The 26,156-nt window shown below is 36.4% G+C and overlaps 1 protein-coding gene across 2 annotated transcripts in view; it reads left to right on the forward strand.

The window, feature by feature from the left end:
* The window catches only part of ATRNL1 (attractin like 1), a 432,570-nt gene that overhangs the window by 48,418 nt on the left and 357,996 nt on the right, over positions 1-26,156 (forward strand). For both annotated transcript variants that reach the window (XM_059852017.1, XM_059852018.1), the window contains exons 6-9: positions 5,108-5,282; positions 6,393-6,480; positions 17,282-17,537; positions 23,526-23,709. In XM_059852017.1, coding sequence (XP_059708000.1) covers positions 5,108-5,282; positions 6,393-6,480; positions 17,282-17,537; positions 23,526-23,709 — 703 coding nt within the window. The remainder of the gene's footprint in view (positions 1-5,107; positions 5,283-6,392; positions 6,481-17,281; positions 17,538-23,525; positions 23,710-26,156) is intronic.

Genomic DNA, 26,156 nt, shown 5'->3' on the forward strand with positions numbered 1-26,156 from the left:
AGATAGAAAATTTACTTTATTATCTGTAGCACCTTTATTTAAGATTAGAAAGAGAGTGATTAATGCAGCTCAAAACCTGTTAGCTTCATTTCAGCACTGTGTAGAGTTCTAGACCATAACTTGAGGAAAAAATAATGAAACATATATTGTGATTAATAACAAAACAGTTGAAATCTGAATTTATCAATGTACTTCATACAAAGATAGTCTGAAAGAAAATTGACATGAAAATGCAGTATATTTTATCTGAACCTCAGCAGTTGATGACAGGAAATCATTGAAACTGAAGAGTGCAGTGCATACCCAGGAAACAGTAAGGGGAGCTCAGCTGCTTCATCATGAAATGTGAGTGGGTGTGCTGAACATATATGGAAAGGTATCAGTGCTCCTTGAAGGCTGATCTTGGGACTCCTAATGTTACATAATTTTTGTAAGCTGCTAATGAAATCTGCTAATACAAAGGTGGAAGGTACTTTAAATATGAAGGAGAACCTGAATATCTTGCAAAAAAGTCTGCAAATAATGTGTAGGACTTAATTACTTCAGTATAAATTGTAAGTTAATACATTTAGAGACTAAGAGCATTAAGAATTTGTTTTATAGTCTTTGATTGAAATGTAGAAAGTGACATGGGGGGAAACTTGCTTGTCTATCTCAATTAGAACATGAACTAATTAACATTATTACTTTTATATGCTCTGAAAACTCCAAAGTGCCAAGTGCACTGACAGGATGATCGCTCACAGAAATTTCAGTTAAATATATGAAAGCATTAGTAGCATGCTTCATGTTTTGTTACCACAGTTTTATGAATAGAAACAGACTTAGAGGGAGAAGCATTAGGATGGAAAGGGCTTTGGAAGGCACTAACAGAGCATGGTTTGTTTAAACAAGTAAAATCAAGGCTGGGAGAGAAGAGTGTTGCTGTTTATAAACATTTGTGGGGTGTATAGACAGACCAGGTCTTTAAGTACAGTGATTGCAACACTGGTAGAGGAAAACTTGGGAGGAACTGGTCACGAGTACATCATTTGGGAATTGGGAGGAGGCTTTTGTCTTAGAGCTGTCAAGTTTTGTAGAAGTTGTTAGCAGAGATACTGGAGCTTGGTACCTTGCAGCCATTAGGATGGAGTCTCAGAATCTCTAGTCCAATGGGTATTGTCAAATACAAATGATCTGGAAGTCCCTGCTTCTTTTAGAGACTGAGGAGCAAAACCTGTTTTTGTTTAAGATGACCAATCTCATGTGATGTCTACCAGAGACTGTACTTGTTCTCAGTCATGGAAGACTAGGAGAGCTTTATTTACTTCTAGTAGACAATGCTGGGACATCTGGCCTTTTCTTCTGTGCCAGCTTTGTTGATCTTGAGTGTGGGATCTGAGCAGTTAAAGGATGCTGTGGATCTGTACCCACCCATGGCAGGCCCTGCAGCCCTCTGGCTCCCCTGCTCACGGACATGCCCTTGCGTGATCCACTCTTCCTGCTTGAGGAGACAAGTGGGGCTGAGTAACGGCACACAACACCCAAGGGGCATTTCAAGAGCTGCATCAGCTCATGTGCACTAGGATTTCTGTCATTCCTGGAGGAACACAGCTTGCTGCCCTACTGCTTCAGCTGGACAGCTCACCAGGATCTCTCTGCCTGCCATTGAGTCTCATTTTCAGCAAGGCTGTTTGCAGGATAGGAGAAATACTTACATCCAGTATGGGTATTGCAGAGCTGTGTGGAGGCAGTGTAGGGATAAATGGGTGCACTTACTGTAAAATGCCTGGAAGGAATTACTGAGCCATTCCAGCACAACTGGTCTGACTGTAGGACTGGTTTCAACCACTGAGTTGTGGTGGCTGAGAAATTATATTAATGTAATAATTCTCAATTCAAATGATCACACAAACAAAACCAGAATAAACAAAAAATACTTTTAAAATTGCTTTGATTAGATTGCATGAAGAGCACAGTGAAATTTATATTCAACACATCAACACTTCTGCTTTTTTCTTCTGTGCTCCCAAAGGAAAAGATTTGGTTTGAAGACAGTAGATGATGTTTAGTCATTTAGGTGGAAATTGATCTTATGACTTAAACTACTGGAACAGATTGTTACTATGGCTTTTCATGAAACTCCTCAATAAATAGAAATTAGATTATTTCTTTTGTGTGGTGGGGATAAATCACTTTTTTAAACCTATAGAGTTTTTTCCTACCTTAGAGGATAATGTAATTGACTTCCAGTTCAGGTTTATAAAGTTGTTTGCTGTTTATAAAGCATTCCTCCCCCCCCCCCCCCCCCCCCCACACACACAGTGGATTGACTGACACATTAGGAAGATAAGAAAGAAACTCAATTTTAAATGAATGGAGAAAAAATAATATTTGCATAAAACATAAAAACCCATATTTTTTATTATCTTTGTTCTGCAGCTGTAGTGCTCTTTGTTGCACAGAAAGCACGTTTTTAGTGAATGTAATGTTTCTGAAGAGAATATGTATTTTTACTGAAATAATGGTGTATGTATTCAAGTAGGAAAATCTATAAATGCTTTTCATAAATCCTACATTTATCTTGTTTTTATAAAGCAATAGCCATACAAAAGAATTTGCTTTTTAAATGACGTTTCGATAGAGGCCGGTACTATTCTATTGTTTTGCATTTTTGCAGCTGTATATTCCATTTTTTGCCCCGATTGATAGATAACGTGGTCAGCCCATGCCCATGGCAGAGGGGTTGGAGCTAGATGATCTTTCAGGCTCCTTCCAGCCCGAGGCTTTCCATGACTCTGCTTTCCCTCTCACCTTTCCTGTCGTTCAGGTCTGACGGAGCACTGAGGCTGGAAGAATGTCTGTGACATTCTTTCCGTCACTGATGTGGCTAAGATTTTTGCATTCTTAACTGAGTGTGAGGCGGTTTTCTTTCGTTCATTTTATTGCAGTCGGTGCCAGGTATCTCTGTCTGGATGTGCCGCAGGAATTCCGGCTCCCCTCGCCGCTCGCCACCAGAGGTCCCTGCTGGCCGCGACATCCCGGGGCCCGAAGGCTCGCGGTGACAACCGGCAGAGATCCCGCTTCTCCTCCTGACCCGCAGGCACCGTTTCCATCATTTTAAGCTCTTCCCTGATCAAAGAATACTTAATCAATTGTTTATTTTAAAGCCCTTTTATATTCAAATTAAGTGTTTCCTCCAGTGATTTACCAAAATCACGATTTTGCTGAGGTTACAACTCTATTATAGTATCAATTATTAATGCTTAAGAAATAATACACTGAATTGTTCATGCTCTCATTAGACCTCATTCAGATACCATTAATCTTGTCTGAGGAGAAGGTATAATGAACTATGGGAATTGAGTGTCTCCATCGTTTAGTGAATGGAAGGTAATTTGGATACAAGTGGACATCATTCTTCTGTAGTATACTAGGAAAAGTTGACAGCTGGTTATGTACACTTTGGATGCCTGGGTGTTGTGTATAGGAAGTAACTGTAACAATTTGCCCCCAAAATGACAATAAACATCCTAAAAACAATCTCCCAGCATTCCCCTTCCCCCAAGATAATGTTTTAAAATTATTGTAAACTTGATGTACATTACTTATTTAGCTTACTTAGTAAACTTCAGCATCTCTCCATTCTAAAATTGTCTGTTCTCTCCTTGACACATGTAAATCTTTGCATCTGGAGCACCCTTTGCCAGGGGAGTATCCCTGCCAGAGATCTGATAATTTTTACGTGAAGAGCTGTCTCCTCTTGTTTGCTTTAAACATGGCTTCTTCAAGCTGCATTTCATAAAACTCAGCTCTTTATATTCAGACTGTGGGCTCTTCATATTCACCCTCTCTTTGTCACTTATTTTATAGGCATTTATAATTCACTTCCAAATGTTTTTTTCCAAGTGAAAAAGTCAGTGGTTCAAAGGAATTCGGTGGTTTCTGTAATTGAAACATCCTCATTACTCTTCTGTAAACAGTCTCCAGCACTAATCTCTTCTTTTTAAGTAGGACAGTTTTCTAAGGTTACACAAGCCACAGATTTATGCAGTGGGGTAACAGGATCCTCGATTCTGACACGATTCTTTATTTTGTCCATTGCTGAGTGGTGATGTAATATTTTCATGAGCTATCCTGAGATGATCCTAAAATGTGCCTTACTTAATTTTCAACTTAACTGTGTTGAATTTTGTGTATTGTTTTATTGTTCAGTCACATGGTCAGACAGGAATTTGTTCTGTGGTTCTTCAAAGGCCCTGAAATAATAGCCTTTATCAGCAATATTTTAATATATGTATATATATACACACATATACCTATATATTTAGGTTTTACATAAGATCTAGAGCATAAACTAATGATGAAGATATCACATTTTTGTTATTACAGAACAAATAAAAAATTGATTTTGCTGTTCATGATTATAATAGTTCTAGAGCTAAAAAAGACATGCATTTTTCTGCCTTTCTTACTTTGACAAAAATGATTGGTTGAAATACATTTGAAAATGGTATGTAGTAGTTGTGAGTTTGGTGGGTTTGTATAATGGTCTATAAAATGCTATAAAATTTAAATATTCAAATCATTCTTTTGATAAAGCACTTGATAGTGTATTTTCCTCTTGAAAAATGATGCAGAATGGCATTTGCAAAAGGCAAATTTTTACTTCTGAGATTTAATATAGTATAATGCAGATTGTAACTTATTTTACTGTAATATTATTTGCTTTGATATACACTTATTCTAGTTCAAATACAGTAGTTTTTCTCTAAAGGTAACATACAGTGCTAAAAGTTTTTGACCTAATGATAGGTCATTTAAAAATGACTAAAGAAAGGCACAAAGCATTTGTGCCTTTCTTTCAATTTGTGACTCACAGTCTCTTCTGAGAAGAATGTGGAAATGAATTGTTATTATTTGAGCTAATCTAATGCTTTCAATTAGATTGACATCCCATGTTGTCAATTTTTTCATTGAGCATCTGTTAAACATAAAAGTGTACACCATATTTTATCAGAATGAGCAATCCTGACATCTGTAATTAAGCCTCCCCTGTTTCTGCTTTATTGGCTTTAACATCCCCATCTAACAGCTTGCACAAATTGCACATTTGTTTACAAAACAGGCCCAGATTGTTCTCTGAACGTCCCCTCCACGGAGTCCTACTGGATCCTGCCCAACGTGAAGCCCTTCAGCCCCTCTGTGGGCCGTGCTTCCCACAAGGCCGTCCTCCACGGGAAGTTCATGTGGGTGATTGGTGGCTACACCTTCAACTACAGCTCCTTCCAAATGGTGTTGAAGTGAGTGATTTCTCCTTTCTGATGGCAAAACAGATCTTACCAGGGAATGAACTTCTGTCTTCTAATTTAGCTGAAAGGTTTCTATCTCTTTTAGATTCTTTATTAATGGTCTTATTTTATGCTTGTGATTTTCTTAGGATTATAGAAAGTGACAATATGGGCAACATCAAATTGTAGGTGATGTTTGTATATAGTTCAGTTTGAAAAAATGCAAAACATAGGGAGCTTTGTTGTGATAAAATAGTGAAAGAAATTCACTGCTGATATTTTCATACAGTACATTTTGAAAGCCATGTTCATAATTGATGTTAATTTATTATTACAGGACACTGGTATTTAGTGCTTGCACTTTTCCTGCTGGTGCTATGCCAGTAGGGTCAGGCAAGTCACCTGTATTCCACTTTTTTATACCTATGGCAGTTTGTGTGGTTTTGACCACCTATTGAAAACAAAGTTGAAGCAGCTGTAAATAGGACCCAGGTGATTCGGATGGTAACTTCTTATGTAGAGGAGGCCCTAAATGTAGCAAATGCAAGTGTTAGGTTCTATTTATTAGCATATTATTAGCATGTATGTTTACTTCTTCTGTTGTTGTCTACCTTTTGCTTTCTTCCACACATTTGCAATCATCCAAAACAAATCCTGTAATCTTTTGGATTTTTCTTTTCTAACTTGGTAATTTATTTTTTTTTTTTTTTACCTCTCTTAGCTAATGTTATGCATTGATTAATTAATAAAAATGTAATGGAAATTAAAATCAACCATATATTTAAGAGGGTTCCCAACATTAAATCTTCAGAGTAATGCAGAAGCATAGGGCATGAGGAGTTTGGTGGGGTGGACTTTTTAATGTGACTGATAACAGAACAAGTCTTGTGATTTTTGTTAGTTACTCCTGTTGTCTGAGATTGTTGATGAGTCCCTTAAAGAGATGCTCTTGTTCTGCTTGAGGGAAATTTAATGCATTGTCACAAGTTAGTGCACTCTTGTAATAGTTCAAAGGATTGTGTTGCCCCACTAACAAAATTACCATGTTAGAGTTAGTTTGAGCATACAAGCCCTTCTATTTCCTCTGCAGGCTCAAAATGTTTCTTTCTATTTCTCTTCTAGCTACAATTTGGAAAGCAGTATATGGAATGTAGTGCCTGTATCCAAAGGGCCCCTTCAGAGATATGGACATACTCTTGCTTTGTATCAGGTTTGGACTCTTCAGTGTTCTGTATAATAAATTTATATGTGGGTGCTGTTAGTGATCTTAAAATGAGTCACCATGAACGGAGACTTTTGAGGATAATTTAATTTCTAAATATTTTGTATTAATGTTTTCTTCTTCAGTGCTTAGGTTTATTGCACGGTTTTTGGAACAGAGATTGTGCAATACTTCTCAATCACTTTGCTGACCATAAACCTTCTGAGCTAAACCTGCCAATAAAAGGCAGAGGTGTGTGTGAGATGTAATTGGGGGTTGTGGGCAGTTCCCTTGCCCACTAGGCTCCATCCCCAGGGGCTGAGCCCCACAGACAGGGCCAATTGCTGGTAGCAGGATCCTTTAGCAGTGCCATGGCAAGCGATGGCCCAGGTGTGTGGACTGCTCAGGGAATCCAGAAGCACAAGGAGACAGGACTGGAGAGAAGGCTCCAACTTATGCCTGAGGGGGCTATCAGGGAGACAGCCTACAGAGGGTGACAGGCTTGTTAGCTGTGACAGAGAAATACGGAATTGCTGTTGCAAATTTTCCTTTATTTGCATAAGGCAGCGCCAGCGGGGCAGGACAAACAGGATTGTATCAAGTCAGACCAGAGTGTTCATCTTGCCCAGTAACACCTCTTGAATAATGGGTAACAGTGAATGCCTAGGGAAGATTATAAGAAAAAATGACAGGAACGTACAGAAGCTTCCTCAGAATACTGTCCTACTTTGCAGCTGGGATTTCCTAAAATAGGGTAGTATTTTAGTGGAAAAATTATGAATCCCTGTTGTTTATTGTTTTTTTTTTTTCAATTTTTGGACCTTGTGTTTATTTTAACGTTGACATCATCCTGTGCCTAAGAATTCCAGAATATTGTTTTTAAGAAATAAAACCTTTTCAGGAACTGATACTAGCTGGTTTAATTTTGATAATCTCTACTTCTTATTCTCCATTTATTTCCTCATACTACTCATGATTTTCTGTAAGGCCATCACACACTCGACCATTTCTTTTTCATACTGAAAATACCTTCTGTTTTTAATTATCCTCTGTAAAGAAGATATTTCATACATTGGGTAACGCTGTACCATTGCCTTCACCTCTTCTAATTCTATTATTTCCCTTTTGAAAAAGAAGGAATCACAGTCTTTAGTGTGTTCTTCCCTCAGAGATTGATGTAATTCAGGGTCTAATTTTTTTCCAATTAATTCTTTAGGGTACTTTAGCCTTTTGAAAATCTGCTGTTGGCTTTGAACTGGTATTTTTATAGAACTGTCAGTTACATCCTCGGGATCTCATTCTATGCAATTCAAAACCCATCCTCATATGTTTAGATTTTAAATTGTTTTTTTCACATAGTCATCTTTTCATCCTTATGCACATGAGCATTTATTAGTCTTTAATTTTTTCTTGTATTGCACATGCAGTGTTAGAAGATTCCTCTGCAATTATTTGCCTTTGACCATTGTCTAAGCTATTTTAAATAACATAGTATAGTCAAAAAGTACTGCTGTTTTTCGACTCATCCCCAGGCCAGCTTGTTTTTTTAACATATTGAACAAGCAAATCCCAGCCGCACATTTCTGTGAAACACCACTAATGATCCTTATGAATTTAAGAAGTGACTATTTTTTCCACAAAACTTTACCTAATAGACTTAATTAGCCTTGTGTTGTCTGCTTTCCTTGCTCCAGAACATCTTAGTTCCTTTTGGGTATGAGGAATATTATCAAGCACTTTGTGAAATTTCAGGTACATGTATCATCTGGACCTTTGATTTCTTCAGAAAAAGTCAATGCTTTATTTGCAAGATAAAACTTCATTTTTCAAAACTTCATAGAGTTTTTCTTCATCTGTTTGTCTGTTTCACTCAGTGAATTCTGTCCTTTCTGCCTCTCCCTTACCAGTCTTTTGTATACACACATTTTTAAGCAGGAATTTACATACTACAGACAGGGGTTGGCTCTTTAATTTCTTCAGAACTAATTCCAGGGACTTTCTTTGCCAAGTTGTTATTATTTGTTTGTTTTTTTCCCTACATTAACTTTCTGTTTTTAGTTTTTGCTATGGAAATACCTGTAAAGTCTACCATGAAGAGACAGTTAACCTCATTTTATTGCTATGGCTTTGACTTCTCAGAATACTCCTTCAGACAGTGTGTTGGCACCACAAAGTATCTAGTTCGGTGTATTGCTAATGCATTTGAAAAGTGATGTCTTAGTACTTCATGTATAAATTCTGTAGGCATCTCGTTAAGGTGTTTCATACTTGCCTTGGTGTGAGTCTCTGTTTTAATCTGGTGGAATTTCTGAACTTCGTTTTGAACTCTACTTTTTCTTCAAAGTTTCCATTATCCTTCTGTTAAGTTAAACTTTATTTCTTTTGTTATTTTTAATGGAGAGTTTTGTTTTCTTTTTCAAATAGGAAGCGTTCTTGTAATCTGAACAAAAATGTCTTCCAATGTCTTACATTTAATTTTTTCACATTTTTGGTATTTTTCTCTTCAAGATTTTACCCTTTTAGTTGTGCATTTTCTGTTTGGGCTCCTTTTATATAGTGAGTGCTTCCTCCAAGTTAAGAGGAATTCAGGGCATGGGCTGATATTTTGTTTTGTCTTGTTTTCCTGGCATCTCTTCTTACAGAGATCTTGAATCTGTGTATGGCATGGTGAATATTGTAGAGGTGTTTTCAGTAGTAATATAAACTAGGTTTTGTCCATGCCCTAGCATCAACTCCAAGCTTGCTTTTCTTCCTGTCACTTTCCCTGATTCATTACTAATGTATTATCTGTTCTTTGAAAGGTCAGATCTTTTTGACCAGTGACTTTGATTATTACAATTGCTGTAGAATGTGGACATTTTAGTCGAGAAACATTTGAGTAATGTCTCATTTAGCAGTTCAGAATAAAGACTTAAAATATAATTTAACCTTTTTATTTGATGGTGCTAATATTTTTTTGAGACATTCCAAACTAAAGGGTAACTGTTTTAGAAGTCCTTTCACCAGCAAATATCAAATGTGATCTGTGTTAATTCAAACATCTCTTTGGATCTCAGTGAAGAAGTGCAACTCATGTTAATGATAGTGAAAGCTGCAAGCAAATGTATAGTGAAGAAGCTGTGGCTGTTGTTGAAGACATATGTTAATTAGCAATTAGGATTCACTAATAATGAACCTGTGTGAAATAATTAACTACTATGCTCCTTGTACTAGTGATTGTGTCAAATGTCGGAAGTTACATAGGCCAAAAGAAGCTGATCATGCAAATAATGGAAATTTCAAGGGGGAAAAGTATTCCTTTCTGAAGTAATTTCTTACATTAACTTGTTAGGATAAAGTTCTGGTATTTTTTCTTTTAGATCTTCAGTCTCATGAAAAAATAGAAAAAGTAATTTAGAGTGAAGAGCAGTAGAACATAATACCTAGAGATGGCAGCTTTGAGCTGTGTTTTCAGCTCTGTACCAGTAATTGTGTAATGTTTCCTTTATGGTTGGTAGGAAAAAAAAAATCCACAGAGAAGAAATTAGATTAAGTTTTTGACTTGAGCTTCTGAGATTTCAAAGCCTAGTGCTAGGCTGGAGTGAGAGTGCAGAGCTAGTATTGCCCGATTGTGGTGCAAGATAAATTGCAGCTGTGTGACTGACTTTGTGGAGAATGAAGTAAGTTACTGTGCCCATTCCTCTCAGAAAGCTTCTTTAGTAAAAAAACTGAGGTACTGTTCTTCTTTATTCTGAAGAGAAAAAGATCTGAGGACTCCCACTGATTTATAGTTATAACAAATCCTCAAAACTTTTTATGCATTTATAGAGGAGAGAGCCTAAAAGAGCTCTTGCTTTTAGACCAACTAAACTGTTAAATAGTTTTCAAGCTGATTACTGGAAAGGTGCTGCTACAAGTGGTTCTGCTTCATCTCATAAATTGTATGTAGTTTATGGCACCTTGACACTGAAAATATCAATACACTTTGAAATAATTTATATAAGAAATAGACTTATTAAGAGACTGGAGGAAATGACTTGTGAGATTTTTAGAGTAGGTACATATAGCTTGACTAGGTAGGGAGTTAGAGTAAATTCCAAAACACTAGATCCTGCAATTAAGGAGAATGGGAATTGCCTGCAAGGTGTACATGTGGTCACCTCTGGGACTTTACTCAATTAGTTTTTGGTAGTATGACCAAAATTGGTTGCATTTAGCCTTTAATTGAGCTGTTGGTGCTGGTCCCAAGACAGTGGAAGAGTGGCTGGCCTTGGAGGTTTGTTTTCTTTGAGACTGGTGATAGAGATGAAGGAGGCAAGCTGATGTAGTAGTAACCATAAAGTACACAGACCATTTTATATGTAGTCAAATTTAATTTAACTCATTTGAGTTTTATGAATGTTACTTCCACTTTTAGAACTTTATTAAGAAAGGGTAATTGTTTTGATTGTTTTTACAAATTAATTAGTGTTGATGTTGAGTCTGTATATATCTTCTGGTTTTTTAATTAGTCTTATCAAAAGCTAGTGTTAACAAAGCAAAAAAGAGTAAAAAATTTTCCTTCTTTATTATGAACTAGATAAAATCTTTCACCAGTTGGTTTATTTTTATTCTTTTAGTACCTAGTTTTGTTGGCTATTGTAGTATAATTTGAATAGCACTGGAAATATAAAAGCTATTCTATTAAGCAGCTATTGGTAGGTTGTACCAGCAATTTATGTAGTTTCATTGTTCTTTGTATTACATCTTATGCTCAACTTGCCCTCTTATTCTGATTTGCAGATCTCAGAAGTAGGTGAGACAAGCTGCCCCACACTTTTTGCGTGCAGTCTTGAGAAAAGCCTCTTCAGAGTTCCCTTCTATCAAGTGGCCCTAATTCATCAAGAGATTGGTTCTTTATGTAGAAGTGTCATATTTTTCATTCTTCATTTCAATGTTATATTCCAGTTGGTTTGAAAGTGAAGTCCAAGTAAGGTCACCTTAATTAATACCTTTGACTAAACCCAGCAACCATTGGAAAACTGCAAATAGTGAAGAAATAAAGTGACAGCATTCTTGATTAGATTGACCTCCTGACATACAATGTGATGCAGTATCGTCTTGACCTTGAATTTGGTCCTGTTGGGAACATAAGTTAAAATGTTCCTCTGCAGTAACTTATTCAGGTTCTTATTCAGAGAGGATATAGTCCCACAACAAACGAAGAATTACTAAATCAGGCTTCAGGAGGAAGAGTTAAGTGCAGACTGCTTTCCAGTCTGTCAGACATGGTCTAATGGGATGATTACTGGATTAAGTAGAAATGTAACTAATATTTAATTTTGATGTAACACATAGAATGTTCTTGATACTATTAACCATATTAAAGGAGATAACAGTTTGTGGAAAGGAAGAGGAGGTATAAGACAGTCCTAAACCAGGTGGTACGTGTTGAATGCCAAAAGCAGGCTTGTGGAGGATGAGTTATTGCCAAATAACATTTTGTGAGACTTGTATTTTGCTTGGAGGGAAAAAGGAGAATTTCTTTAATGATGTACCGATTTGACTAAACTTTCAGAAATTTCAGGTAGAAGAACAGAGAACAAAAGTCCTAATAAATGCTAGAGTTGTGTTAGTTTATATAAAGTTAATTTCAATATCAAGGTCTAAGGGAGAAAAAAGATTGATATTCTGTCTCAAGAAAATAGAGGATGAATTTGTGTGGTTTATGAGCAGCATTTCTTTGGCCAATTCTTCAGGAACGGTTTTGATTTATATAGGTATTAAGACAGAAAACTAATTTCTGAGAGAGAAACTTTTCTGTGTAGCCATGATATAGTTCAGCAATACAAAATAAAAATTATGTGGTTATTTTAATGTGATTTAACTTCCTTCCAAATCATTAGAAATGGATTATAAATTATCCCTTTGTAGTGTGTTTTTTTTTTTTAACATTTTTTAGTGGTATCTACCAGATAAGATTCTTTTGGAATGCAGGTAGGATTTGCATAAGAGTGTGTCATTCCAAGGTACCAGCCTGAGCAGCTAAGTATTGTTCCTTTGGGAAAAAGAAAAATTGTGAAGTCTTAGGAATAAAAAAAGGATAAGTTTTAGAAGTCTTGAATTACTGCATTTAAATGAAATATAAAATCAATATTAACACTGAGATAAGGTGCAGTGAAGAGAACACGTCCAAGGTCAATCGAGCAAATGATTTTTGGCTGTTTGTTCAGGATTCAAAGTGAAGTGTGTGCAGCTGTTACTCTGCTCTGGTGTACAGTCTGTTGATTGGAACTTAAGGGACAAGTGAGTGCTCCTGGTCTTTTGGTGATCTTTTAAAATATCCTCCTTGATCTGTTTCATTTTTCCTCACTGTAGAATGCTCCTCTGTCAAGGATCTTTGAGCAAACTCTTCCAGTCTTGAGCATTCTCAATGAGGAAAGAGAAATGTTTATTCTTATACTTAAATTGAATTCCTCCAAATTGTGCGCATCACATCTGGTTTATTTGCTGTATTACCTTGGGAAGAGTCTGGCTCCCTCTTTTTTAACCTCTCCCACCAGGCATTTAATTTTATTTGAATCGTTTGGTTATTTAACAAACATCATCTCTAAAGATGATGACGGTATTGATAAGATGAAGAAATTAAGAGGAATTTTATGGCTGTAAGTTGTATTGATTCTTGCAACATTCAAATTGTGACAGTTTACTTTTTCTCCTATATTTGAGTTCTTCTCTTGGTCTTATTTTGTCCAGTCAAAAATGTGCATGTCATTCATTGCTCTATAAGAGAAATCCTAGATTCAATGAATGTTTTCTTCTCTTGAGAAATGTGATTTAAGGATTTTGTTCAAATCCTGGCTTTGGTCTTATCATTCCTGCCTTCTGCTGTCATCTTCTCTGTCCAATATGCACACTCAACTATTTACAGATCATATGCCTTTTTTCATCTTTTTTTATCATTATGGTTCATCAGAATTTTCCACTGAAGTAGTTTTCTCGGGGAAAAAATGCAATTTAAGAAAATGGAAACATTTATTGGAAAGTTTTGGTTCCATTGAAGCAAACAGGAGCTGCACGGGCTGTTTTGTTGGCTTGGACCTGAACACCTGCCAAGAAACCAACTGATGGGATCTGTAGGTGGGAGTGTCATGATTGAGTGAGCTGTCGACCTGCTCTGTTTACAGGAAGAAATTTCTCGTTTTCCTGTAATTGCCTACTGAGCAGGAGCTCTGAAGTTCAATAAACAGTGTACTTTTCTATACTTCAATTTGCATAAAGTAACAGTTATATGAAATTTTGGTTTAAAACCCACAAGGTCTTTCAAGGTTCCTGTAACTTCTTAGAGAATGTTACTCATATGATAAAATATATCTAATACGGCCAAGGTTAATTTACTGAGTAAATGATCAATTTTTCTATCTCATACTGTAATTGAAGGTGTTTGTTTTGATACCTCTTATCAGAACTTTAAAATATGAATGTGTTGGAGGCCTTGTGTCTTCTTGATGCTTATCTACCTGTTTTGTCATTTCTTCCATGGAAAAATCTGCTTCTTGTCCTTCTTTCTCCTCTAGACTGAGGACAGCTTTTAAGATCCTTAATATGGGCCAGATTCTTCTTGCTTTTTTGCACTAATTTCACAAAGACTCACAATTTTATGGTTTTTGTTACCTTTTAAAAAAGCATATTATTTTACTTTGCAGTCCTGCTTGGTTTGCTGTCTTATAAACAAATATCTACTATTCTTAATTGAGGTAAAGGTCAACAGAGTTTGTGCACTGTCATACTTTAAACTCTGTATCTTATGTGTTGTGTCTTCCAGAAAGCCTCACCTTTAGCATATACCTTGACTTATATTTAATATATAAGTAATTTATAAAGGTAGTATAAAATTTATAAAAGGGTTCCTTCTATTCTGTCACATTTTTTATGCTGCATAGGACCATTTGCACTCGTATCATTCCTACAATCCATTCCTGTTAAGGTTTTCCAAATAAATGTCTATCTTCATGTGCTTAGGAGGTTGGTTTTTGCCATAGTATGCGTGTAACATTTTTTAATTTCAGTTCTGTATTTCTTCCACTGACATTGGTCTCTCAGCTTGTTTTTCTCTGTGTTCAGCTGATCATCACTTACTTTTAAAGTGTTTTTCATCAGTGCTAGGAGCTTCTTAATCTCAGAAATAGCCCTTAGCAAAGCTTAGTTAAATCTGGTTTTGTGGCTGATAAAGCAGTTGTCATGACCTTCTTGTCTTTTTCTCTGTGAATATTCTTGTATACAGGATCTGCTGTGTCACCTAAAAGATTACTCCTCACAGAAGTGCTCTTTTATCTGAACTTTGAATCATTTAAGCAGAACTGTGAGGAGGACTTTGCTATTGTCAGCTGTCTGAGAAATACTTTCAAAGTTCATGCAGCTCTTTAGGTCACCTTTTTTTTTTTTTTTTAAAGTGTCTTTCCTCAGTGTCAGAAATATTTTTTTTTTCAAACACTGTTGTACAGCCCCTGCAGCTCCCTAATTAGCTATCTCTTTATGCTATAGTCAGTTGAAAATAAGCATTTGAAAATAAGTAGTTCACAATTTTAGTGATGCTGATTTGACTTTGGAGATCCATGTGGTGTTTAAGGAATGAGCCATATAGGATCCTTTCAAGAAGAATATTTGTTCAAACCATTCCTTTGGATCACTGCACAACCTTCTTCAGTTTTTGTGGGTCTTTACCAAGCTCTTTGAAATGTTTTATCTCTTAGGAAAAGAATGGGTTCAGATACATATCTCTCTAATCCTACTACAAATTTCTTCTGTGAACATCTTTTGTTCAAACACCACCAGTAGCACAGAGTATCCCTCCATAGGAAAGATTTAAATTCCAAATCGAGAAATGTTCACCTGCCTCAAATGAAAAGAAATAGTTGAAAATTTTGCAGAAATTTCAAGTGTACTGTGTAAGTGCATCAGAGAGTTTGGTCAGGCATTTGCTGACTAATCTCTCTGGATATTGAGGAGTCTTTTCTTACTGCTCTGGGCTCTGTCCTTACCACCAACCACAGGTGTATGAGACAACATTATAACCCTCTAAAGCACTTTGTGTTTACAAATCCATCAACTCCTTTTACAATTTCTGAAATTTCTGCATGATTGATGAAAACACTTCTTTGGTGGTTTCCTTGTCTTCCAGCCTGTTTTTCTGAGTACTTCATGCCAAGTCAAACTTTGCCAAATGTGCTCAACCTGCAGCTTCTTTTTTTTTTTTTTTTCCTTCTAATTTAAACCTTCTAAGGCTGAGTTTAAGGTAAGCCCTAAGCATTACATTGCAGAATGCAGAAGACAACTGCCAACTGTGCAGCATGCAAATAGGATGCAGAGTGTCTGGGATGGTTATGTCCTAGTGAAGACTGAGTATCAATCTCAGAACCAAAGGAAGTTTTTTCCATGCAGTATAAACTATTCTTGATCAAGTCTGTGAAGCCAACAATCTGGAATTTGTTCTGTGACTTTGCATACCTTGGCTAACAAATCCAGATGAAGTGAAATTCAGTAGGATTTCCTTTCAGGCAGTATTTAAGTAAATCACTCATTACTTACCAGAACAGATGGCCCTGCTGTTTAAGGTGCGTGGTTCATGATGGCTGGAATCTCTGTTTTGCATTCATTTAAAAGAACTCAAAGTACTCCCCTTATGGGATTTGATTTTAGTAAATGTGCTCAGGAGGAGCCAGTCACATCCTGGACTGCATCAAAAGCAGCACGACCAGCAGGTTGAGGGAGGTGATTCTGCCCCTCTGCTCTGCTCTCATGGAGCCTTGTGTCCAGCTCTGGAACACCCAGCAGAAGAAGCACTGTTGGAGCACATGCTGAGGGGAGACCACCAAGGTGGTCAGATGTCTGAGGCACCTCTCCAAGAGGACAGGCTGGAGGAGTTGGGGTTGTTCAGCCTGGAGAGGACAAGGCTCTGGTCACACTCTATAGCCCCTTAAAGGGGCTGCAAGAGAGCTGGAGGGTGGTGTTTTACAAGGGAGTGGCAGGACAAGGGGAGATAGCTTCCAACTGTCTGAGGGCAGATTTGGTTCAGGTTTTGGTTTGGTTTAGGTTCTGGTAAGAAGTTCTTCAGTGTGAGGGTGGTAGGGCCCTGGCTCAGGTTGTCCAGAGAAGCTGTGGCTGCCCCATCCCTGGAAGTGTCCAAGATGAGTTTGGACAGCCTGGGATAGAGGAAGATTTCTTGGAACAACCTGGGATAGTGGAAAGTGTCCCTGGCCATAGTGGTAAGGGTGGGAGAAGATGATCTTCAGGGCATCTTTCAACCCTTCTATGATTCCATATATGCATTTTCCATTTTCTTTGGGTTCTGGTGACTGGATTTTCTCAGAACTTAAGTTACTTTGCTAGTAGGAGAGAATGTGCTCTCTTGGGCATGTGCTGCATTAAATCCCCATAGACTGAGTTTGTGGAAAATTACATTTTAATTCTGTGAACTGTTCCTTAAGAAAACAGTATAATATCCTTTCTGTTTAGCTTTTTTAAAATAGAATGCTGCAGTATGGATTTGAAGTGCCATGTAATTAAAGGTTTTCTGGATGAAATAATCTCTTTGAGATTCATTTTGGTGTCATTTTCATGGCTAGGTTTATTTTTCAGAGAAATAGACTCCTTATCATTGTTGGTTTAGTTTAAGTATCATTGTCTGGGATTAGTGTCTGATATTGAGCTGGTTAATGTAAGATTAAATGTGAAGATTTAAATCAGATTGCTCAGTTATGAAATACTGCTCAGCAGAGGAGTATGCAGTTCAGATGTTATCTTTCTGTAATCCATTATTTGCTTTCTCCTCTCTCCCTTCCCATTTTTACAGGAAGACATCTACATGTATGGAGGCAAAATTGAAACGAGTTATGGCAATGTCACTGATGAACTGTGGGTTTTCAACATACCCAGTCAAACATGGAGTACCAGAATTCCTGCAGTCCTTGTCCATGGACAGCAATATGCTGTGGAAGGTCATTCAGCACACATAGTAGAGCTGGACAGCAGAGATGTGGTTATGATTGTAATTTTTGGATATTCTTCCATATATGGTTACACAAGCATTGTGCAGGAATACTACATCAGTAAGTCACTTTCAAATCATTTTGATCACAAACTGATACAAAGAGTGCTGTTTGTTTTTAAGTGAAAAAAGAAAAAAAGTGATTTTTCTTTTTGCAGGAAGAAAAATGTGTATTTTCCAATTTAAATAAAGCCTCACCTTTTTTCCTTCAAGTTATGTATATAAGATTTCTTGTCCAGTAATAGTGTTTCATGTGTGTTTGGAGCACCATGACACTTTCCATTTTTGTATGTGGTTGTGGTACCCTAAAGAGGATAAAAATTGAAGCCAGAAATTCTTCACCGTGGTAATTGTGATGAAACATAGTTTTTCAACACAGACTTCTGTTTTTACCACGCAGTAGAAGAGCAAAACCAACAATAATTGTTATTTTAAATGTTCTTTAATGCAGGTATATTAATTTCTTTCTGTTGTATTGTTTTTAAATGTAATAACTTAGTTCATCATTATATATATAGGGTTCTCTCTTGAAGATATGCACGTTGCTGTTAGAGGTAATAATTGAAATTGAACTCTGATTTTCTCTAAATAAGCTACCATGTCTGTCTGGGATTCCCCTTGTGAACTGCAAGCTGTGTCTGGGATGATTGTAAATGCTGAAATTAAAAAACTAAGAGAAATCTTTTAATCATATCCATGGTGCAGTTAAGATACTATTTCATGGAATAATATTGAAAATCTACACCTGATAAATTCTTAGGTATATTTATATGCCTACTAATTAAATTTATAGTCTTCTACTGTTGTTTAATTTATTTTCCTGTTGAGTTTATCTGAGTCTCTCAGTTATTTATGCAATAAATAAATATGCAGGAGGCATAATACAAAATTTCAAAGTAATACCTACATGCTAAGGGATGGTAATTGTTTTTAATTGTTCCATTTAAGATTTTTTTTCATGTAGGCATATTTATATAATCACTGCTTAAACAGATTTATAGGTTCAGGAAATCCCTTCAAAACTCAGATGATTCTTATGCTCTCTGGCATTACTGGCATTATCTCTGATGGCAGTGTCAAAATTATATAACAGTGTTGAAAAAGGATAAAAGTGAATGGCAGTAAGAGGAAGAGCACCATAATGTTATTTATTCACACTGAAAAATTCCAGTTTAACTGCATAAAAGCTACTGTAAAACTCTGGTCTTAGAATGATGCTTTACAACAGTATTCTAATATTTCTTAAGCATTAGAGGCCATTTTTTAGAAAAACTGACTTTCAGAAAGTTGTTTATTTGACCTATCAGAGATGATTTTTTTTTTCTGTGAAGGAAGCAATATGTTGTTCTAGATTCTGCATGCTCATTCACTGTAATGTTTATTGGAAAACTTTAAATTATTTGCTTCTTCTGTCGGAACTTTAAGTTATTTGCTTCTTCACATGCTGCTAATTTATTATGGTCTAGAAGTACCAATTTTATTCTCACCTATTATTGTTGTTAGTTTAATTAGGAAGAAGGGAACATGATTTGTATTGTAAAATTTTCTGCCTGGCTGATTTTATTGATGGCCTTATGGTTGAAATGGACAGCTTGTTCCTATTTGTTTTTTAAATGTCACAGCTACATTTGTGGAGGATTAATAAAACAGTGTAGTTAAGCATATACAACACACAGAAACAAATAAAAACCCTCAAACCTTCCCTGCCATGAGGATAAGCTTTGAGTAAGAGAAAGCCGTTCTCTGTCAGTTGTGTGTCAATTATTCTCAATTTTTAATGTCTCCTTTTTGAGAGTATATTTTTGTCATGTTCTAGTGAGAGATTTAGTTAGAGAAAATGTGCTTCACTTGCATCAAGCACAAAGGAAACTTGTAACAGTCTAGGGTATTACTGTGGAAACCCATTGGCTTCAGTGAGTCTCCTCATCTGATGAAGGACTGATTGTTGGGCTTTGCAGAACATGGGGTACCTGAACCATTGCTGCCACAGAGAATTCTCATGTTTCATTTCACCTCACTGCATCTCCCTCCTTTCCCTCCCCTCTAAGTGAAGTGAATTTTGTGGTAAATTTTCCTGAATTCTGTGTTGGCCATGGCATTTATCTACAGTTTTGCAGCTGTATGAACACATTATTAACCATAAAATTCCAGCTGGTGGTTTGAATTAAGAATTGCTGTTTTTTGGGAGGACTTTAGCAGTTCAGGATCCAAACTTAAAAGACATAGGAAGTGAGAAGTATTCCTGTGAATTCACCTGAATAGGAAAGGAAATTTCATAAAAAGAAAGGCTTTTGATATTATAGAAAGAAAAAGGCAGGTTCTTATTTTTCTTTCTCTGCTTGTTTTAAAAGCATATTATTTTAACATTTCAAATTGTACTGGTATTGTTTCTACATGTTATCAGTTATGGCTTTTAGTCCTAATGAAGGCTCTTTTTTCAAGTATTTGCCACATGCCTAGAAAGACATAGAGGCAGTTTGTCCTTTGATTTATATGAACTGAAATCTCAAGGATTTTTGATGAACTTGGTATGTGGAATTTTGGTGCTAAAGCCATATTTAGTTGCTGTGACCATGATTTCCATGAGGTCTGGGTTAACAGACACCTGAAGAGGTTTTAAATAATAGTGGAAATTGCTGGCTTTTCATGCAGGTATGTAGTTCTTGTTAATAAAACATACCAATCAAAGGTGTAGCCAATCTGAAAATGTCTCTGGCACTGTCGGATTAGGGGAGAAAGTAATTTCTATGAGAGTAAAATAAATTCTGGAATAATTGGACAGGGTTTGCAGCAGATTTTCACCATGCAAAGGCATGTGAATTTATTTCCACTCCAGAGGTGTGGTGGTTGCTGCAGGAAGAAAAGAGCTTCCTGTTGTCCTTTCTTGCTGCACCCAGACTTATGACTTCTGAGGAGCCAGTAAATCCTGATATGGGAATTACGTGAATGATTTTACTAACTTGAACCATAAAGCTTTTCTGGGTTACTCCCCAGGGAAATTTATTTCCCTTTAGGTTAGCAATACCTCATAAACCTTCTAAGAATCTCAATGTGAGTCTCAAGGTGAATATAATAATGTTGTTTTGGTTTAGCTGAGGTTTATAAAGGCTCCTTATATATTTAGAAACTTCTGAATAAGTCTTCTATGATATTATCTTTTCTTTTACAAGACAGAGATTTCTTTGGATTAACATAATATCATGGTATTTTAGCCCAATTTTTTTAGTGGCTTTAGAAGTAGGTTATAGATTGCTTTTAGTAAAAGTATTTCTTTGAAATAATATAAAAAAAAGTGGCCCCATATGTAACAGGCCTCCTCTTATTTGTTAAAGTTAACAAAAGCTTCCTGGTTGCTTGTAAAATTTTCAAGTTTGTCACTGTGATAAAATGAAGGTGATACACCGAGGTGCTTCTTGGACATTTTGTTATTTTTACCTGATCTATCTGAAGGTTGTATTATGATAAGGACAGATTGGGCCAATGTATCTTCCTTATTTTTACATTGTGTACTAGACTTGAAATTTAAATCTGGAAAAAAAATTCAAAACCTTCTATTTCCTTATTTCTGGCATGTTTATTCATGAAGCTCTCTCTGCATTTGACTTTTTAAGCTCTTGAGAATGCAATTTCAGTGACTAGTTTGGTCAATCAAGTACTTCTTATTCTTATATATATTTTGATATTTTTATTATATAATGATAGAAAGAGGAGGATCTCTGAGTGTGAAAAGGGTTATGTAAACACCTTCAATAAAAATCGAATTTTTGTTGAAAAAAAGGTAGGTGAAGACTCATATCAATAAGCTGCTTCAAAAGGTCAGATCTTATGCATAGTAATGTCTTTAAATATAGACAGGATTGTATTTTTGTATGAATGATGCAACACTCAAGATGCTGAAGTGTGAATGATATCAAAACTGTATGTACACATTTCAGTATTTGAAATTCAGGCAACTCAGCTAAATTTTAGAATGGGAAGTAGAAGGAACGATGTGACACAGCTTTTGGCTTTTATTTCAGAAATATTTTGCTGGACCTCTTTCCTTGAATTTCTGTATTTATTCATAACTCTTTCTTTTTTTTTTATTCAAAAAGGAACAGATTTTCATATTTCCACCCAAGTCATGTAAAGTGATGCAATATGCAATGTTACTGTGACAGTGTTCTGAATGCTACACAGAATCATAGACACATTTAGGTTGGAAAAGACCTCAGAATCATCAAATACAGCATTGCTACATAAACCATAATGCTCCATAAATGCTACATGAACCAGTCAGATAGAAATGCAAAATATTCTACTATGCATATTATCAACAGCATTGTGCCAATTTTTGGGGAGAAATAGTTTTTTCCCTGAAAAGCAGATATGCCAATTTCTAGGACTGATCATTAAATAAATAAATGAAAATATGGTTGGTAATAGAAATGTGAATCTGCAGGCTGACTTCTCACCAGCCCTCTTACAGAAATTGTATCAAGTAACTCTATTAGTTATCAAAGTACTATATATGCAATGTACAGTATTATCAGTACAAATATAATATTTGTGTTCAGAATTGTACTTCTCCATAGCTTGATAATATCCAACATGGGGATTGAAATAAAATACTGCTTACATTACACCACACATAAATAATGTAAATATTCTGTGTCAGTTATAAATTGTGTATTACCACAAATACTAGCATTCATACACACAAAAATCATCACAATTTTTCCTCAGAATCTATACTTTATAACTTGCCATAAGCACTTGTTACTGAAAAAAATGACTTATAGAGGCAATGCCTGGAAACTATTTCAGGAAAGTATGATAGCAAAAGTAATAACTGAAAATCATGAGCCTCTTCCTTAAAATCTGGAGTGAAAAGAGTTAATCTAAACTACCTACATAATATCAGATAAAAATTACAATGGGATTTAGCCTGACTTTCAGAGGAAGCAAGGTGTATGGTGGTGTGTTCTAGCCTTGGATAAGTAACTTTATGATGGTAGCCAGTTAAGAACTGGGAGATGGCTCCACTATGGATGTCCTTGTCCAGGCTCTCTTTGCTGACAATCTCCACGAGGCTGGAAGTGAATTACTTCTTGTTTCACGTCTGTAGCACTGACTCCCAGTCATCACAGGCTCTTCTGTATAGGCTGCCTTGTGCAGGAAATACCTCCTGGCTTGCTTTTTTTGTGATTTACATCATCATCTGGGAAGATGGAGGGGAGAAAAAAGACATTTTGGGGCTACAGGCTGCAGGAACTTTAAAGGTGTCTTTTTTTTTTAAATTTTTTTGCTATGGTAAAATATTTTCCACTTGCATTCTCTTCTTCAGTCATAACAGCTATTGTGGCTGGTTTTATTTGGTGTCTCTTTGCAGTTATTAATCATACGATGTAAAACATGGATTTAAATGCCAATTGAATGAGCTGCTATCAAATTATTCTTTTGTGAGTCTTCTGCAACTGAATGGGTATATTTGCAGTTAAAGAACTGAGAAACAGTGGTTAGAAATGGATTTTAGCTCAATAATTTTACAGTTACTCCCAAAGTGTCTGCCCATATCCGTGCACACTTGGAGCTGCCTTATGTTACGTGCTTCTCACGACTCACTGCAGTTCAGTGTCTGCCAGGCTCCTCAGACTCCCTGTGACTGAGCACAGGTGTTCCTAATGAATCTGAAGGAGCTGGAGCACAGAATTCTCATCAGCCAGCTCTGGTGAGAATTAATCATAACTCCTAATTTCATATTTTCAAAAAGCTTTGGACTTTCTGTTTGTTTGTGTGAGTGCTGAAGTCACCTGTGGGAGAGGATGAGCTACTGCCTGGCAGCTGTGACAATGGATGTAGTTTTTATTTGATTAAGAATAGCAGGCAATAGTCTGACAATATTATCTAATTGCAGGTATTTTGATACATTGGTATAAAACTACATCTTAAAATAAATCCCAATAGTTATTGCTGTATTTAGACTTATATTGTAAGTTATTTTATAGCCCAGTATTGTGATTTAGCAGTAGTAAGCCTTTAAATTATGTTTTTTTAATGTCTCTTCAAGGGTCTAACTCTTGGCTTGTACCAGAAACGAAAGGAGCAATTGTTCAAGGTGGATATGGCCATACCAGTGTCTATGATGAACTAACAAAATCTATTTATGTCCATGGTGGATACAAAGCATTGCCTGGCAATAAATATGGATTGGTGGATGATCTTTACAGATATGAAGTTAATACTCGGACATGGTAAGTTGGATTTATGATGTAGGAAACCAAATTATTGGCTACTGAAGAAAACAGAAGTGTAGACTAAGGTTCTAGCAAAGTCCTGCAGGTACCTCTATACCCTTTGCACATTTCAGAGCAACACATTCTCTACAGCAAAATGGAAGAATTGTGGTGAGGCACTACGCTTGATTCAATGGATTAGTAGAGCTATTCATTAAAGGGATGGCAGGGAGGAAGCTTTGTGCATGCTCAAAAAATTAGGTTCTTCTTTCCAGACACAACCCCTGTGCAGAAACAGCACATGTGAACTGTTTCCTCATGGTGTCAATATACTGCTGGTGTATGTTACAGTGGTTGTTTTTTAAAGAAGGAGAAAACCCTAAGAACTGTGGAAGGGTATTTTTCACAAAACCGTCAGAAATAAGAGAGAAGACCTCTGGTATTATGTAGGAATCCTGAGTTATGAATGCTCTTGGTGTTGCTATTTCTATCAGTTCCTTGTTCTTCAAGTTTATTGTAATTTATGAAGGCTACTTGTATGTTGTGTTCAGAAAGTGACCTTGAAGGTTTTTCCTTACCTTAGAAATTATTTGAGATCAAGAACTATTTCTTCGAACATTTTATTCTTTCAATTTAATATTTGTCTAGAGTTCTAATGGCTTCACTTTAAGCACCTCAAACTTGCTCTCAGATGTTGGAAACATGTTTTCACTGAGGTTCTAATACCATTAACTCATGGCATTTGGAAACATTATTGCAAGAAATTTATTTTTTCCCCTTTTATAATGTATTTATGAGTTCCTGGAATTTTAATGCTTTCCTATTCTATTTTTGGAACAAAGTGATATTTTTCCTTTGATGGTCTGTTTGACAAAATAATAATAATTACTGGAATATTTTTATGCATTATTCATACAAAAACTAATAAAGAATACTTCATTTGACTCCAAACTGATGTAGCAGTCTCTGCAGCTTGTAGAGAACTCAAGTCTTTGTTTTGTTTTTACACTGGGAGTGAATTTTACTAAGGGACTGAAAATGGGCTCAGAGGATGGAGTAATGACATGTACTAATAAAAACTTTGTTTACTGTATCTGTGACACCTTATGATTAGCATTCAAAGCACTCAGTGGGGTGAGAGACTGAATGTGGCACTGGATAGGTGTGGTATGAGGAAAGTATGGAATTTTGATGGCTCTCTCATGCCCATGTCCATGCCACTTGCTGGTCCTCACTGTCAGTCTCTGGCCCTCATTCCATTTCTCTGGCTGATCTGGCAGAGGTTCATAGGCTTCAGTAAGTTGAGGTACACAAATCTGATTACCTGTTCAATTCAGTTCCATGTAGGTTTTAATTTCTTAATATCATATAAACAAGCTTTATGTTTCTTGGAATGTGAGAGGGCAATATTTTAATTTCTAATGTGGACTGTATTCCTAATACACAATGGGGTATTACAGTGCTGGCAATACCTGCATTGCTTTGCATCACTGCCCTGCTGCTGCAGCTGGGGCATAGTGTGGAGCTGGGCTTGGATAATGGCCTGAAGCTAGAAGCACCTGCTGGCTTCTGGGTGTTTCTGTTACCATTCCAGAGTGGTGCTGCTGCCTGCAGCACTTGGCACTGGTGTAGTTAACACCGAATAATGTTTGCAGATACACGAATATGTGCATAAATAATGGATTCAGGGGAAACCTGCTGAGACTCTCACAGAATTTGCATGGGGTTGATATGTGTTGGAGAGTTCTCTAGATTGCCCTCATTAGTGATGCTAATGAATAGTGAAAATCATGGCCAAATTAACAAACTTCCAGTTCTGCTGAATCTTGAGGAAAAGTTGCTGTTACTGGGAGGGATGAAACTCAGCACACAATATGCAAAAATTACAAGAAAAAAAAAACCCCACACTGTGGTAGGGACCAGGAGTGAGGCACTGCAGTTGGGTTACAAGTAGGAAAGTGAGTAACCCAAAAAAGAAACCTGTGGAGATTTTTTATATCCACTGTGTAAAGGAGAATCCTTAGTTAGCCCCAGAACAGTGTATGTTTCTTCAGGCCTTTAGTGATCAACACAACTATTTGTAGACAGCTGCGAGGCAGATCATCAAGGCAGAGCCTAGTGTATAGCAATTAGTGTAAATTAGGCAATAGAGGCTGTAGAAAACTGGAAAGCCAAAAGACAGGAAGGTCTCTGTAGTCCAGAAGGACAAAGATAACATATTCTTAGGATATTATCATTCTTTCAAGTCATAGCAGCAGAATTCCTCCATTGCCAGTTGAAAATAACTTAAAAAAAAGTTTTGTTCTACTTCCATGTAATTCTGATTTTCTATATTGCTAGTTGATGAGTTGAACCCAAATACCACATTTATCTGGGAGTACCATAAGTACCCTGTATCAAGCCAGTTCGTGGTTAGACAAACACACTTATGTGGTGCTCTGTTTTCAAAGTATGTTAATCAGAAA

This window comes from Haemorhous mexicanus, chromosome 7, assembly GCF_027477595.1.
Source record: "Haemorhous mexicanus isolate bHaeMex1 chromosome 7, bHaeMex1.pri, whole genome shotgun sequence".
NCBI classification, from domain to species: domain Eukaryota; kingdom Metazoa; phylum Chordata; class Aves; order Passeriformes; family Fringillidae; genus Haemorhous; species Haemorhous mexicanus.